General features: G+C 43.0%; 2 protein-coding genes and 1 long non-coding RNA gene across 5 annotated transcripts in view; 1 reads left to right on the top strand and 2 right to left on the bottom strand.

Annotated features, from left to right (window-relative positions):
- Window positions 1-2,592: 2,592 nt before the first annotated feature.
- Window positions 2,593-8,927, bottom strand: LOC112074846 (FAS-associated factor 2-like). Its single transcript, XM_024141935.2, is given in 15 exon segments — window positions 2,593-3,210; window positions 3,212-3,318; window positions 3,567-3,654; window positions 3,656-3,708; window positions 3,839-3,957; window positions 3,960-3,995; window positions 3,998-4,008; window positions 5,523-5,700; window positions 6,005-6,096; window positions 6,473-6,558; window positions 6,829-6,967; window positions 7,073-7,149; window positions 7,412-7,546; window positions 7,825-7,893; window positions 8,645-8,927. Coding segments are annotated over 15 exon segments (1,326 nt in total). The 5' UTR covers window positions 8,708-8,927; the 3' UTR covers window positions 2,593-3,137.
- Window positions 8,928-13,059: 4,132 nt separating this feature from the next.
- Window positions 13,060-15,779, top strand: LOC112074847 (HIG1 domain family member 2A-like). Its single transcript, XM_024141936.2, has 2 exons — window positions 13,060-13,318; window positions 14,174-15,779. The coding sequence occupies exons 1-2, from the start codon at window positions 13,138-13,140 to the stop codon at window positions 14,335-14,337; spliced, it is 345 nt and encodes a 114-aa protein (XP_023997704.1). The 5' UTR covers window positions 13,060-13,137; the 3' UTR covers window positions 14,338-15,779.
- The window catches only part of LOC139025555 (uncharacterized), a 2,420-nt gene continuing 211 nt past the window's right edge, over window positions 15,255-17,463 (bottom strand). For all 3 annotated transcript variants that reach the window (XR_011477149.1, XR_011477148.1, XR_011477147.1), the window contains exon 2: window positions 15,255-17,455. This is a non-coding gene — a long non-coding RNA (uncharacterized lncRNA). The remainder of the gene's footprint in view (window positions 17,456-17,463) is intronic.

Genomic DNA, 17,463 nt, shown 5'->3' on the forward strand with positions numbered 1-17,463 from the left:
AGAACTGAATCACTACAAGATTTTATTGCGCTTTTATTAAAATTAAAAGTGGTCTGGACTAGGAACTAGGAGAATCCAGGATTTTAAATGTTTGTTTTATAGTATGTCTTGCTATGTTATTATTGCCTCGGATTAAAACATGTCTTGGAACTTTAGGTCACTGAAAAGCCATAGTGAAAAACATTCTATCTAGTTAGGTATGATGCTTGTTGTTGGACAGTGATCTGAGGAGATTCTTAGAGCATGTTGCTATGGTAATAGCCTTAAAAAAGTCCGTTACATTTCAACACAGTAAAGGACATTTATAAATAAAAAAGTTAGTGTCAAACTAAAACCCCTACTTTATTCACAATGTAGATTTACATCTAGATCGTTTTTTTAAAATGTCACTGATTGAAACAATTAGCGTCGTGGTTTTGGGAGTAAACATCTATTTGGCAGGCTTTAATGACCATATTGTAAAGGCTAAGTCATTTTAAAATCAAAACATAACGACGAATGAAAAAATAGAATCTTGTTTTTCTGTGATCCAATTAGAGATAATCTCACAGCTTGTGTGTGCAAGAAAACAAATAGAAGAAAATGGTGTTCCAATAATAAGCAGCTTAAATCATTTTTAATTTAGGATTTGATTTCGTGGTTGCGCCGTAGATTTCACGTGTTTCATGAGTGTTGCTGTGGTGGAATAGTGGTCTGGTACTGATCCTACTGCTCCCTCCAGCTCTAGGGGGCTCCCACCCAACGGGCCAGGGGCATGTTCGGTGTTAGAACCAGATGTTTGCTTTGGTACTTGCCATTTACAGTTACCGCAATTTTGCCATGTTTGGAGTTTGAAAGATAAAAAAATAATAGCTAATATATTATATATATGTATATTAGTAAAAATGGTTCTTAATGCTATGTTTCATTCCATTGGAAATCATATGTTTGTAGCATTTAACTAGTATAGTGTATTATATATATACACACCTGTATACTGATTGACATTTTTCAGATTTGTACTTTTTTTAAACTGAAAGTTGCCTAGTTCTGCTTTACCGAGTCGTGCCATCATTATTTTTTATCGTGGCTGATTGAGAGTTTGTTCACTAATAAACGTATGATGTATACCAATATTACAACCGCCCCTTGCCTGTTTTCGCTGCAATCACCATTAGAGTTCACGAAAGTTGTCATGAATGCTAGTATGAACACTATTCCCTATATAGTGCACTACTTTAGACCAGAGCCCTAGGCTCTCATACTGTGCTGAGAAAAGGAATGTGATCTTGTGAGATCAGGATGAACATAGTTCAAATCATGTGGTGTTAATATGGAGTTGGTCCCCCACTTTGCTGCTATAACACTCCACTCTTCTGTGAAGGCTTTCCACTAGATGTTGGAACATTGCTGCTATAACAGCCTCCACTCTTCGTGAAGGCTTTCCACTAGATGTGAACATTGCTGCTATAACAGCCTCCACTCTTCTGGGAAGGCTTTCACTAGATGTTGAACATTGCGGCTATAACAGCCTCCACTCTTGCTGGAAGGCTTCTCTAGATGTTGGAACATTGCTGCTATAACAGCCTCGACTCTTCTGGAAGGCTTTCCACTAGATGTTGGAACATTGCTGCTATAAACAGCCTCCACTCTTCTGGGAAGGCTTTCCACTAGATGATGGACAAAATGCTGCGGGGGACTTGCTTCCATCAGCCACAAGAGCATTATGTAGGTTGGACGATTAGGCCAGGCTCGCAGTCGGTATTCCAAAGTCGTGCATTCCCAAAGGTGTTAGATGGGTTGAGGTCAGGGCCCGAACCATGAAAAACAGCCCCAGACCATTATTCCTCCTCACCAAACTTTACCATTGGAACTATGCATTAGGGTAGGTAGCTTTCTCCTGACATCCTCCAAAACCAGATTTGTCTGTTGACTGCCAGATGGTGAAGCGGGATTCATCACTCCAGAGAACGCGTTTCCAACTGCTCCAGAGTCCAATGGCGGCGAGCTTTACACCACTTCCAGCCGATGCTTGGCATTGGGATCTTAAGCTTGTGTGCGCGGATGCTCTGCCATGGAAACCCATTTCATGAACTTCCCCATAACAATTATTGGCTGACGTTGCTTCAAAGCAGTTTGGAACTCGTAGTGAGTGTTGGAACAGGAGACAATGTTTAGCCACTACAGCACTTGGCGTACCGTTCTGTGAGTCTTGTGTGGCCTACCACTTCTAGCTGAGCCGGTGTTGCTCCTAGACGTTTCCACTTCACAATAACAGCATTTACAGTTGACCGGGGGCAGCTCTAGCAGGCAGAAATTTGACAAATCGACTTCTTGGAAAGTGGCATCCTGACAGTGCCACATTGAAAGTCACTGAGCTTCTCAGTAAGGCCATTCTACTGCAATGTTTGTCTATGGAGATTGCATGGCTGTGTGCTTGATTTTATACACCTGTCAGCAAATCCAATTTGAAGGGTGCACACATACTTTTGTATTTATAGCGTACCTATAAAAATATTTAAACTGACATGATTCCAGGGTAGCAAGTTTCTGTGGGCTGATAGGAAGGCTGAGATTTTAGACCAAGAAAGCTGGACCAAGAAAACCACCACAACATTTTAAAAATGTTTAATTTATAGTGTTTGGAAAATGACATCTTAAACATGACCAGCCATTCCGATGTTACAGGAGAAATAGGCATCTATGAAAATCACCACAGGCAGACTGTTATACTAGAGACAGGTAAAGCCACACGTCAAAGCTGTGGCCCTCGTTTGTTTGGTCATTTCAAAGACAATTACATTATAGAGTCAACTTTGATTGAATATTTAAAAAAAGAAAAAAAAGGTAGTGCTTTTTCAGCCTTGTTCTTTAAATAGCTAACTATGTACAGGAGGGTAGTTCACATTGCTCTCCTTTAAAACACAACCAAATTAAACTTGAGGAGAGAGGAGAGTATCATGGTGGGCGAGACGGCCGGGGGGATAGAACAGGGCTAAATTATGTTTGTGTTAGAGTTCGTTATTTCAGACAGTGATCCCTTGTTGTGCACAACGGCCATTTAAACAAAAAAAAAATATGGGTGAAGAAACAACGAAAAAAAAGAGACAACAGTTATTTTCCTCATGGTGGAGGTTGAGGAGAAGGTTAGCTAGGTGTCAATCTTCTGTGAGGTCCTGAACAAAGAGGACCTCGGAACGGCTGAGGCCGGCCTCTTTCAGGGTGGGTGGTTGGGCTGCTCCTCCGTGGAAGGCAGGGCAGAACCCGGCGGGGGAAGTTTGTAACTATCTGGAATTTCTCCGGGGTCTCCTTCAATGAGAACAGGAAGTCGTATATTACCTGGAAACACAGAGGGAGACATGGGTGCTCTTTTATATACTTCCATTGGTATATACCAGGTCAGTTAAAACAAAACTGTTAAAATGACACTACACGTGTAGAATTGGAGTCAAGCCCCACTGGTAAACACCAGGCCAGTTAAAATGACACCACAGGTGTAGAATTGGGAGTCAAGCCCCCACTGTAAACACCAGGCCAGTTAAAATGCCACCACCTGTAAGTTGACGAGAGCAGAGCTGTGTTCGTACCGTCAGAGACTGCTGGAAGAGGAACCGCCTCTCTACTCTGGTGTCGTTAGGCAGTTTGAAAACTATCTTGACGCTGTCGGGGTCGTCTGCTGGGGTTCGGGGGAAGACATTCTGACTTAAGCTCCTTCTCTTCCTCCAACGTCTAAAAACACAGAATATGTTATCCACAGTCAACAACTAATTATTAAAATAACATAGAACCAAGATAAGGAACGGTTTAATGTAGGCAGAGCGAGAGAGAGGACAGAGTATTAAAAGACCCTCGTTCTCACCCTCCTCCTCATTTCCTCGGCCAGGACGGTCTGCCGAACCTTCTCCTCCTCCGCCTGAACCTTGTCCTGCTCCTCCTTCTTCCTCCGGTCCTTCTCCTGGTCGGCTCTCAGCGACTCCAGTAGGCCTCGTCCTGCTGCGCCCGCAACACCTGCGTCTGTTCCTCTCCTCCCTGGAACACACACACAGAGACGCGTTCAATTAACCTACATCCACCTACAGGACCAGAGACAGACGTATGGGAGACGTCATTACACTACATCTACAGGACCAGAGACGGACGTACGGGAGACGTCACCACACTACATCTACAGGACCAGAGACGGACGTACAGGAGACGTCACCACACTACATCTACAGGACCAGAGACGTCATTACACTACATCTACAGGACCAGAGACGGACGTACGGAGACGTCACCACACTACATCTACAGGACGAGACACGACGTACGGGAGACGTCACCACACACATCACAGGACCAGAGACGTCACCCACACTACATCTACAGGACCAGAGACGGACGTACGGGAGACGTCACCACACTACATCTACAGGACCAGAGACGTCATCACACTACATCTACAGGACCAGAGACGGACGTACGGAGACGTCACCACACTACATCTACAGGACCAGAGACGTCATCACACTACATCTACAGGACCAGACACAATCTCCACATTTAGTTTTCATAATAGTAAAATAATCATACCTGGTTTCAAATACATTAAAACAACTTCCCATACTTTGTTTGAGTTGTCTGGCGTGCCAGATGGGTTGGCTCGCACAGAGACCACTGAATACATTTTAAAGTATTGGAGACCCAGATCTGCAGTCCCTTACCGTTCAGACATCAGGTAGATCGTCCTTACCGGTCAGACATCAGTAGAGTCAGTCCCTTACCGGTCAGACATCAGGTAGGATCAGTCCCTTACCGGTCAGACATCAGGTAGGATCAGTCCCTTACCGTCAGACATCAGGTAGGATCAGTCCCTTACCGGTCAGACATCAGGTAGGAATCAGTCCTTACCGTTCAGACATCAGGTAGGATCAGTCCTTACCGGTCAGACATCAGGAGGATCAGTCCCTTACCGGTCAAAGATGACATAGGTAGGATCAGTCCCTTACCGTTAGACATCAGGTAGGATCAGTCCCTTACCGGTCAGACATCAGGTAGGATCAGTCCCTTACCGGTCAGACATCAGGTAGGATCTAGTCCCTTACCGTTCAGACATCAGGTAGGATCAGTCCTTACCGTCAGACATCAGGTAGGATCAGTCCCTTACCGTTCAGACATCAGGTAGGATCAGTCCCTTACCGTTCAGACATCAGGTAGGATCAGTCCCTTACCGTTCAGACATCAGGTAGGATCCAGTCCCTTACCGTTCCAAGCGTCAGACATCAGGTAGGATCAGTCCCTTACCGTCAGACATCAGTGAGGATCAGTCCCTTACCGGTCAGACATCAGGTAGGATCAGTCCCTTACCGGTCAGACATCAGGTAGGATCAGTCCCTACCGGTTCAGACATCAGGTAGGATCAGTCCCTTACCTTCCAGCGTTCAGACATCAGGTAGGATCAGTCCTTACCGTTCAGACATCAGGTAGGATCAGTCCCTTACCGTCAGACATCAGGTAGGATCAGTCCCTTACCGGTCAGACATCAGGTAGGATCAGTCCCTTACCGTTCCAAGCGTTCAGACATCAGGTAGGTCTGGTTGGCCTCCATGATGAAGGTGAGCTGYTTGAGGAGGTCCTCTGATTGGATGAGCCCCTCCAGACGTCCCACCACCGTCATCTTACGGTCCTTCAACATGATCATGGCCAGGAACGGGTAAGTGTTCTCACGCAYCGCCTGGGACACTGAGGTACAGACACACAGGGGAAAAACAGAAACACACCAAACACAGATTAAAACACTGAAATAAAGTGATGGATAAAGAGATTCCACCTCATATCTTAAGAGGACACGGACACAAATCATCCATAGTTCCAGCACAAATGATTGACTTTTATCTTTAACCATATCAAACTGACTGAGAACATGTCCTCATTTACAGCAACAACAACGAGTGAAGGATGAGGCCAGTTCCTCTTTTTAGAATGTATCTCCAGCTCTAGGAGATCTAGGTAGTGAAGACAGCGTGCAAGAGTAGACGATGTGTACCTCTGTATCCCTCAGGCCTGCTGGTGGAACAGGCCCAGAACAGCATCCTGGTGTTAAGGAAGGTCAGGACCTCTTCTGTACATAACGTGGAGCTGGAGGAAGATGGAAACAGAAGCATCATTAATATAAACAGTGAGAGGAAAGATGTACAGAATACACTTTAAGGAAAATATCTAATATTGAAGAGTGGAGGGTATATGAATAATACCAAACATGCCGCAAATAAGGAAAACGCAAGGTATGCCTCCCAATCAACTGAATACATATTCAAACCAATTATCAACAGACCCTGAATTATAATTAGTTGGTTATCTAATGATTCTTGCCAGGTCTCCCTGGAAAGGGACAATAGTACAAAACAGGTGCCTGGCCTTCCAGAGTTTGGGTTTTGCATTGTAGTATCATTGTGCATTTTGTTGCCTGTGTATGTTGACCTCATGTGAAGTGATCACTTGTTATTGGACCTACCGYCAGAACTGGTCTGTATCCTGGTGGTCRTCTCCATGGAGGTAAACTAACAAGTAGCGAAGCTCACGTTTGGCATCATTCAYTGCCTTGAGGGGGGAAAACAAAAAACACACAGCTCACTGAATAACACTACCAGCTATCGACCAAGTTACACATGGAATCAATCCACGTAGAACCTATATGGATTCTGGAACATCCGCTTTCWTAAAACCATTTAGTCGGTTGTTCAATAAAATAAAACGTAGGGTGTGTCAACTTTTTGGGGGAAATGTTCTTCTGAGTTAACATACTTCTTATGGATGGTCAGGTACTAGTACCTCACATCGAGATTGAACTGGGGAACCTGAGTAACACACCTGGCTATATGTTCCCTGGTAAAACACTGGATGCGARCGACCGTACTTCTCTTCAAAACTATGGATGAAGGAGACAACGTCACCCACGGGGTCTGTGACGCGTCCACGAGGGTCTGGCCTGACCCACCGCAGGGCAAACCTGGGGAGGAGGAGGAGGAACCAATCAGTCACCTTTATATAGGAACGTCAGGCAGCTCATGTTTATAAGGGGAACTGATGGCCAAATACGGTTTCTTTGTATTACCTGAATATGTCCAGAAGTGTGTAATATGTCAATCTGAAAGGTAGCATTATCATGTAGTAACTCCATCCTATTAATCCCTGAAAAAGTAAGAAAAAGACCAGATGAGACATGATGATCAGAACAGTGGAAAGATTCAATGAGAATACTACAGCTGTCAGCTGGATGATTTCAGTTACGGACTTGATTCTGTAAGCAGGAGGTTGCCCCACTGTGTATGCTAATGTCATTTTGCAGAGTCTACCTTAGAGTTGAGATGCAAGAACAATTTACTGCAGTTTACCAGTGACATATAAAGAGCAAAGAGAAGAACAACATGAGAGACATAATGTGTGTACGTACTCTAGGTTGTGGCCTGGAGACGATATAGCTATACACTCTGTGGTCTGCTGTGTTGACCTGTAACGGTCTGGAGGGCGGAGGGTTAAACACACTGGGAACTCCTTCCTGCTCGTTCAGTCTGTCCTGCACTGCAGCCTGGGAACACACACACGACATTATCCATTTGATCTCACCCTGGACACCACAAGAAGACTAAACCGTGTCGCAAAGCTCATGCAGAATATTGAAGGCACCATTTGTCACGAGATACATATATATATATATATATATTACTGCACGTAGTTAATTTATAACAGTGCAACCTCTGATAAACTATTGGATTCACTGGGTGCATCATAACCTGTCTATTTTGTAGTCTTCAGGGCCCACATCAAAAAGAGACATTCATATATTTTGGGGTTGACAGTACTTACCTCGATGTTCCAATTGTGTTGTTCTAATGTGCGCCGACATTGGTCCATAGACTCCAAACCTGTCAAGTCCTGAAATCAAATGCAAAAAAATCTGAATTCTCACATCTAGCACTGGTGTACACGAGACTGGACAAATCTCCAATTGATCAGTGAGGATGCGGAATTGTTAGGTTCAACGAATTTATTCCAATACGTTACTTCCTACAGGCCATTTCCACATCTTGGGTCTGGATGAGACAGAGGGGGGCCTTACTAAGAATTAACCAGTCATTGCTTGTCATGTGTCATAAGTTGTGTCTGATAAGTCGCTCTGGATAAGAGCGTCTGCTAAATGACTTAAATGTAAATGTAAATGTTCACTCTCAAACCATCTTCTAGCTAAAAAGCTAAGTAACGTTAGCTTGGCTGACCAAGTAAACTGCTAGCTAGCTAGCCAACTGTCGTTAGCCTAGCTAGTTAGTTGGCGTAAGTAAGCCAAGTGCTGCAGATAACCAAGTTAAACATGTTCTTTCTAATTCACCTTACACTGATTTAAGTTTGTTGATACGCTTCTTTGGGGGAATTGTCGGGAACGAACTAGCAACTCAAGACAATATTTAGGATAGAAAATAATTGGTGTGTTGCTAGATTAGATATAACATTAACGGTAGCAAGTTAGCTAACGTTAGCGGTGGCGCTAGGGGTATCAAAATTATATTGTCAAAAAGCGTTTTTTACACCCTTAGCGTGCTTTATTTTAAGCAAGTTCCTTCATATATCTAAACATAGATTAATATGGAGTTATATAAAAATTACTTAAACCTGAAGAAAGGCTGACTACCTGAAATTGAAGGAGTTTTTCGGTCTGCGCCTGAGATAATTCCTGCTCCTCTGGCGCCGCCATCTTACCTCGCCAACAGTGATGTGCAGTTCGCGAACGATTCGTTATTTTTGAACGACTCTTTTTACTGACTCGAGAGTCATGATTCGTTTTTCTGAGTGACTCGGTCGTTTTAGATGTTCGTTTGACCTGCTAGTGCTGGCCGCAATGATTCCTACAGCAGGATTGATACACGCTGCTCTGGCTCAGTGGCTCCAGAGGACTGTTCCGACCACCAACTGTCTGTCATATGCGCGGAAAATTGATAATGAGCATAGTACATAGAGAAGACAAATACATGATTAGAACTGATAATTGGATCATGGTGCAAGAATGACTGCAATTTATTGATTATTGAATGTTACGGAAACAGCTTTGTAGAAACAAAACATGCTCAGCAAACTCGAGAACTAAAAGCCAATTTATGTTTGATCCGAAAATGTGGTCGGTAGCTTCATATGGAGGGTGTGGCGCAATTGCGGAGGCTCCAGAGGCATGATGAGGACAAATTGAGCTCTAGGCGGGGTCAATGTGCACCTCTCACATTTTGCAATAATGTGGAGAGCTCTGTGTAGCTCATCATTGACATGAGTGGTTGAGGTTAGGTGGGAGGTCCAGTATAAACAAACTACATTTGTGTAACCTTTATTTAACTAGGCATTAGTTAGTTAAAATTAGTTAAAAACTAATTCTTATTTACAATGACGGCGTCATGCTAGAGGCGTCACTACAGACCCTGGTTCGATTCCAGGCTGTATCACAAACCGGCCGTGATTGGGAGTCCCATAGGGCGGTGAACAATTGGCCCAGTGTCGTTAGGGTTTGCCCGGGGTAGGCCGTCATTGTAAATAAGAATTTGTTCTTAACTGACTTGCCTAGTTAATAAAAAAAAAATTGTGAACGAGAGGCTCGGAGAATCCTAACTCTTTCCAGTTTTCAGTTCATCGTTCACTGTTAGGGGTCCTGAGTGCGCTGGGCATGAAAAGCGCTGCATGGCAAATCTGTTATCTGCATTGGCTGTGCAGCATTTATGGTGATTTATGCTCTGCAGAACTCAGAGCATTCATAGTTCTTGCACAGCGCTGTGTTGTGAAGGAAGTGAGTTTGCGTCTATACAGGACCTTCGGCCCTCATCTACTGTCAACCAATCATGTCAATGCGGAGCTTTACAGAGCCCCTCTGTATTGTGTCAAAATGTTAGAGGCAAGGCCGAATAGAGCTCAATTTGGCCTCAATTGCGTCACACCATCCAGTGCCTCCGTCCACATTTTCGGATCAAGCGTAAATTGGCTCTTACTGACTCGAATGAAATGAGTCGGAAAATTCGTTATTTTGACTAAACGAGTGGAAAAGATCCGAGTCAGTAAAAACACAGATAGAACAATGAGTCAGACATTTCACCGGATGTATAAATGTTAAGCATCCGGTTGGCGTTTCCTCTCACTACCAAATATGGTGATGAGAGGAAGCTCAGTGGCTTACAGTGGGAGAAAATGTAACGAGATGTATTTTGGCCGTCATTATGCACATTTTCATCCTCAATGAAACGTTTGATCTCAATCGAGTTTTCTGTTTCCGAAACTACAATCTGTAACAAACAGAGTGGACTACGTTTTGTAGACTTTACCCTTTGCCAAAGTAAAATAAATAAATAGCGTTGCTTAGTAGGACTGCAAGGACGAATTGAGATATTGCACAAACGCGCTTCATACTAGGCGTCCCCTAACGGAAATATGCAAATAAATGTTAGAACGCCCAATAGGATCTCGCTAGCTCATGCTTGGCCCTGTCCACCTCCTTGCCTGTTCTGCCCACTATGGTTAATTTGCTCCCATTGGAAATGAAAGGCTTTGGTCTATCTTGAATTAGTTATATAACATCTTCGGTAAAATGACAAGACTTTCGGTCAAACTTCCGGCCCGTCACTACTCGCCAATCCCCTACCAAGACAGAGAAGAAGAGGCAAAGCGAGAGAGTTACTCTGCCAAAAAATATCTGTCCAGGAAAATAAGATCAAGAAGTGAGGAATTTTTGTATGGAGGTTAACGAGAGAGTGTCGAATTTGGTCAACTAAAGAATACATTTATAATTTCTTCACAAGGCTTTATATTTGATCAATAGAAGTTTCATAATGGGGCGCGTTCGACATTGCAGCCGACTTTAAAGACAAGACTGACTAATTTACAAATCACCTTAAATCAGAAATAGCTACTTAAATAATATTTGTAGATCAGTCAGTTGGTCACAATTTACCCATGACGCAACAAAGTTTTGATGCTCTCCAACCAAGGGTGTGTTCGTAAATTTAATCTGGAGTGCCAGAGTGCACTCAGTGTCAGATTGTTCATTAGTAAATTCAGAGCGTTTCGCTGGATGCTCTGGCTAAGGAGTAGCGTTGAGCCAAGCATTCTGACCTCACAACAGCAGTCAAGCACCCAAGCTAACTGGCTAACGTTGGCTAGTTTCCCAGCTACTCCCAGACACAAAACACCTCACTCTGACCATTTTACTTGCCCTAGCAGAGCTGGTTAGGCAGTTTTCATGTTATCCAGAGCATTGGTAACTGTAACTGTGCTGCTGGCAACAATTGAATCACACTTTTTTTTGCCAACTTTTACTGACACCGGCCATATTCAATGGGTGTTGAGCGTTTCTAAATTCATCAGTTATTCTGCCCTGTCGCACACTCAGATGAGAGTGCTCTGAAATCGGAGAAGATAGCCAGAGTGAATTTACGAACGCACCACAAGGGGCCAGGGTTCCGGCAAAGACAGTACAGTATGAGTATGAAGCAGAAACTGCTTCTCCAATACAAATGCCCCGATCACTCTTGTAAGAGATGTCATGGCGATGTTTGCTAGCTAAGCTCATGTGCAGAAACAGGCCATCAGGTCTAACGGTGGTCTTGCGCCTAATTGCGTATGTGCAGGCCTTAAAGCAAAAGGCACTCCTTCGACATAAAATACATTTGTTAAGAAAATGAAAAAACGCCTCAGTTTGTCACTTTCACAAGGTTTGGAGTAATAACATGTTCAACTACTTAAGACATTGTCTCGAATCTAGGTTGTGGATTTCGGGGAAATAAACAGAAAAAGGTAGAATGTTTCACTTCTCTCATTGATTTCTCAAACCCCGGCCTTCCTAATAAAAGACACTTTAGTCATCACTTTGTGCACAAAAATAGCCATTGAATTATTCAATGGAATTTTGGTGTATCTGCCCTCTCATTGGCTACACTGTTCCCACCTGATCTCACCTCCTCCAGCCTGCCTTCCATATTTGAGGACATGTATTTCCATTGTTAGAGCGATCACTCAACAATCTTGCCAATATAAAAGATAATCTTTGACCAATACGTAAAACGCTGTTTGGCGATGTAGCAGTGCCCAAATGCAAACCTCTACCGCCACCTACCATTTAGGAGTACTACAATCAGTCGGATAAAATGTATCGGATTGTTCATGATCAATGTCCCTATCAAATCGATGTACAGTGTGGTTACAATATATATACACTGAACAAAAATATGAAAGTAACATGTAAAGTGGTGGTCCCATGTTTCATGAGCTGAAATAAAAGATCCCAGAAATGTTCCATACTCACAAAACGCGTATTTCCATCAAATGTGTTTACATCCTTGTTAGTGAGCATTTGTCCTTTGCCAAGATAATCCATCCACCTGACAGGTGTGGCATATCAATAAGCTGATTAAACAGCATGATCATTACACAGGTGCACCTTGTGCTGGGGACAATAAAAGGCCACTCTAAAATGTGCAGTTTTGTCACACAACACAATGCCACAGATGTCTCAAGTTTTGAGGGAACGTGCAATTGGCATTCTGACTGCAGGAACGTCCACCAGAGCTGTTGCGAAAAAATGTTATGTTAATTTCTCTACAATAAGCTGCCTCCAACATCGTTTTGAGAATTTGGCAGCACGTCCAACCAGTCTAATAACCGCAGAACACCTGTAACCACGCCAGACCAGGACCTCCACATCCGGCATCTTACCTGCGGGATAGTCTGAGGAGGGGTGGTGAGAAGTATTTCTGTCTGTAATAAAGCCCCTTTGTGGGGAAAAACTCATTCTGATTGGCTGGGCCTGGCTCCCCCAGTGCCCACCCAGGCCCACCCTTGGCTGCACCCCAGCACAGTAATGTGAAATCCATAGATTAGGGCCTCATTAATTTCTTTCAATTGACTGATTTCCTTATATGAACTGTAACTCAGTAAAATCTTTGAAATTGTAGCGTTTATATTTTTGTTCAGTATATTTGACAATGCTTTCAAGTTTCCAACACGTTGCAACACTTGGTCAAATATGTGATGTGATATTTACGGAAGCTCTCTCAGTAGGTCATCTCTCATATTTTCAACGTCTTTGTTCCAAACCATTCATTCCCTTCCTCTGTAGCTAGCAACCGTAGCTTCGTGAACACACACTCTGCAGGCATGGCAGCTGCCGCTACCCCGTTTGTCTCTGAACAGTCAGCGACAACGACCCAACAACCAATGCTCGACATATCCAAGCCCCCCGTTATAGAAGGATTTACACCTCTATCGCGACCCAGAGAAGAGACGTTCCAGGAGAAGTTTATGAGGAAGTCGAAGGAGAACCCGTTCGTCCCTATAGGTGAGTTGCGTAATGAGTAACTAGGGAAACGTGTCCACTGCTGTACCTAGTCGGCTTCAATGCATACTATTAACAAATTAGATTATTCATGCATTGACTAGACAGTCATTTGGTCATCCATGTGCGTCTTACGACCAAGACAGACAACTGGTTTGTAGCTAGTTAGCTAACAAGTTTGCTAGTTAGCTACAGTAGAGAATAGAATACAATCAACTTAATTTGGTACAGCCAGCTACAGTTTTTATAAGATGTGTCCTTGTGGAACCCATGAGGTACACTGAAAGGTCATTTGATTGGAACATAGCCGAGTGTTCCAAGCCCCATTATGAAACATTACAGGGCCCATAATGCCTTTTGTCAAGGTGTTTCATAATAAACATGTATTATAATGGTAAACTAGTGCAATCAATGGTTCATACCCTGGGTGCTAGACTACACAGGTAGACCAGTGGCCAGACTGTCTGTATAACATAGTTAGGGATTGAACATTTTATGTGAATATAACATCGGACACTACATCACATTGGGAATGCTCTCTCTGTAGCTGTTCATTCCCCTGTGGTTACAGGATGAATTGCATACACAATCTGAATTAAAAACAAAACCCATTACACACAATCAGGCCTAAAATGTCTTTTAAGATTTACACTGGTCAGGGTGCATGTTCTTTTTAAAGTACTATGATTGTACACCTTTAGGTTTTTCCAGAACAAAACAGAGAAGAATTAGGAGCACTTTGATACCAAATGGAAACTACTGAATGAGCCTCCTTTCACATCCATTTTACGAGTGGTTATGGAAAACCTAAATGTTTGCTTTTTGAAATAGAATCTGTATTCTGCGTCTTCTCTCCAGGTTGTCTCGGTACAGCTGGAGCGTTGATGTACGGTCTCCGAGCCTTCAAACAAGGCAAGACCCGGCAGTCCCAGCTCCTGATGAGAGGACGTATCTTCGCACAAGGCTTCACTGTAGTCGCTATCATCTTCGGCGTGTTCACCACAGCTCTGAGGAAAGACTGAGCTGCGTCACGGCTGTGTTCATTTACTGCAAAACTTTTTTGCAACGGGAAAAAAAATAAAACAAGGGGTTTCTTTATTAGACGGAGTTCAGGTAGTCCCACCTTGTGGTGGTGAATGAAATGTGTTGTTTGAATGTGTAGAAAGACTAACGGAAAAACAGATATTTAAATGGCTGTCCTTTTTCTGGACTTCCTTAACTGTGCTTTGGGTTGGTCCAGTCAAATGAAATGTAGATGGCAAAGCAAGCAGGGCACTGACTGCCTTGAGTTTAAAACATCATTGTGTAACAATATAATTGAAGTGCAATGCAGCCATCCACATATGTAGAAAAACATCTCTCTGTGTTGGAGGAAATGGGCCAGCCGACCCGCTTATACGACCAAATGGGCCAGCCGACCCACTTATCTGTTAGTGAGATCCACCTCTGTATAATACAGAGAATTATTCCAAGACTCTGACCACCTTTTTTTTTTTAGCACTATGTATTGTCGGTCCCACTTTGGCTGTACTAGCAACGTATCCTCACACACCTGTCCCTTTTTATAAAGAGATATATAAGTGAATTGTTTGTGTGCTGTAATACTTGAGAGAAAGATGGCGCATCTGGCTCTTAGGACCAATATAAGGGATGTTATAGGGACTGGTGAAGATGACCTGGCAGTATGGGGGCTCTTGTAAGGGAGGCAGAGGAACAGCTTGGGTCTTTTTTTAGCGTTAGTTCAGCAGTTCTCAACCTGTTTTGGTCACTGTACCACCAAGAACATTTCTCTGCCCAGAGTACCCCTTCATGGGCTTATTGTTCAAATACTCATGTTCTCCCCAAGTACCCGCTGTGTATCGTACACAGTCTTATTTAAATGCTCACACAAACCCTTTGCTTGATAAATTTTTGTTGTTGTTGACAAGACCAAAACAGGCAGATTTCTGAGATCATTTTTATTGAAGAGTTTCAGTTCCTGTGTAACATTCTCCTGTGTGATAATGTCCCAATAGACAACAGTTGATCACAGATTTGAGGCAACGCAGTTTAAATGAAGGGGAAAGTGTTTGAAAATATGACTCAACAGACTAGCGTTCAACCAACTGTTTAAAACATGTCATTCTAGAGTTCTTGTTTAATTTGTCCATGATATGAGGACTCTTTAAAACAGCGTGGCTGTGGATCGGACTTTTCTTCCCAGGGTTAAAAGGTTCTGCACACGTTGGGGATTCTCTACTTCCAGTCTCTGCAGGCTACTCTGATGAATGGTTATCAGTTAGATCAAAGTTTGGAAGATCACATATTGAACAGAAACCAATATAATAGTATGTTACTTTAAGGCAAAAAAACACCTGATTTCCATTGTTTGAATGGTTGCATATCTCTCTCTCATGCAGCCATAACTCGTGTGCTACTAGACAAACAAAGTGCTTTGATTGAAATAAAAACAGTTMTATTAACACCTRCTGCTCTAAAATTCACTCACTGCGTCATTCAAAACACCACATAACTAAGATCTAAAAAGGTATATCCCCTGAAACTGATCCAGATCAAATGGTTGGTGTGCAGATGCTGCYTAGACMTCTCACTGGTAAAACTTGGAAGAATTATCCTTCACGWTTGACAAAAGTGAAGAGAGGYTGACCACTTGTGCCTAAAGTAGGAGGTAGAGAGACACATGCGTTGGACATGATGTGGATCTATCCAGGGGTACGGGGCGGTTCCCCAAGGATCCACAGCCTAAAAACAAATGGCACAACAAGCCCCCTTGGTATGTGAATTCTTCTGATGCRTAATGAGGATCTACCTCAGAATGATTCGTTGGATGTGAAGACACTTATTTGTTGGAACAGACTACATTGTCTAGCCTGGTCCCAGATGTTTGTGTTGTCAACTCCTATGGTCATTACCTATTTTTTTTTTATTTTTATTATTATTATTTTTTCCGTTATTTTACCAGGTAAGTTGACTGAGAACACGTTCTCATTTGCAGCAACGACCTGGGGAATAGTTACAGGGGAGAGGAGGGGGATGAATGAGCCAATTGTAAACTGGGTATTATTAGGTGACCGTGATGGTTGAGGGCCAGATTGGCCTGGTCTCAGATCTCAGGTCTCAGATCTGTTTGTGTTGTCCTGACGACTCCTATGGTTATTGCATAGAACATATGTATATAAAAATAAAAYGTTCATTGTCACATTTGGCAAGACTGCACAAAACAGATCTGAAACCAGGCTATAAGTAGTCTAGCTTGGGAAGGAAATTCATCTGGCCAAAAGCACAAACCCTAACAGGTGTAAGGAGGAGTTTAAAGTTCAACAAGGCCACAAGCTCATAGCATCTCAKATMTCTATTAGCTACRGTTAAATAATCAATTAGGAATATCATTCAACAGTGAATGAATGTCAATTAATCAATTCTTAATAAAAACAGGCAGAGGTGGTTTACAATCTACTCCTAATGTAGTTCCTGAACAGGACTGGCTACGTTAGACCTTTACACATGAAATAAAATACAAATTACAGTGGAGATTAAACTAATCTGGTATTTTATAAAATTACAAAAAACACTTATTGGGAGAGGCATCATGCTTTTTAAGAGAGAGAGAGGTGTCTGACCCAATGCACTCTGTAGTTTAGGAGAGGGAAGGAGTTTAATGAAGTATTTACAGTAACAATATTTTTCTTAACGTCAGTAATGTAGCATTGCTGAGGGAAGTTAAAGGACAGAGAGCAGTCAGAACACTCCATGTTAAAGGTCGTGACATATTTCCACTGGATACATTACATCAGAATAAGGAAAGATGGTGGGAGAGACAAAATACCTTTCCTCCACAGTTAAAACACAGGAGGGACACTACACCGAGACATAGCGGAAAAGAGGAGGGACACTACACGCAGGACATAGTGGAAAAGAGGGACACTACACCGAGACATAGCGGAAAGAGGGACACTACACCGAGACATAGCGGAAAAGGGGGACACATAACCGAGACATAGCGAAAAGAGGGACACTACACCGAGACATAGCGGAAAAAGAGCACACTACGCCGAGACATAGCAGAAAAGAGGGACACTACGCCGAGACATAGCAGAAAAGAGGGACACTACACCGAGACATAGCGGAAAGAGGAGGACACTACACCG

Source organism: Salvelinus sp. IW2-2015, unplaced genomic scaffold (assembly GCF_002910315.2).
Source record: "Salvelinus sp. IW2-2015 unplaced genomic scaffold, ASM291031v2 Un_scaffold2846, whole genome shotgun sequence".
Taxonomy (NCBI): domain Eukaryota; kingdom Metazoa; phylum Chordata; class Actinopteri; order Salmoniformes; family Salmonidae; genus Salvelinus; species Salvelinus sp. IW2-2015.

Bases quoted from the DNA above. Each gene is read 5' to 3' on its own strand.
- LOC112074847 (XM_024141936.2), top strand. From the start codon at position 13,138: ATGGCAGCTGCCGCTACCCCGTTTGTCTCTGAACAGTCAGCGACAACG. The intron at 13,319-14,173 runs GTGAGTTGCGTA...TCTTCTCTCCAG, and splicing joins GAACCCGTTCGTCCCTATAG to GTTGTCTCGGTACAGCTGGA.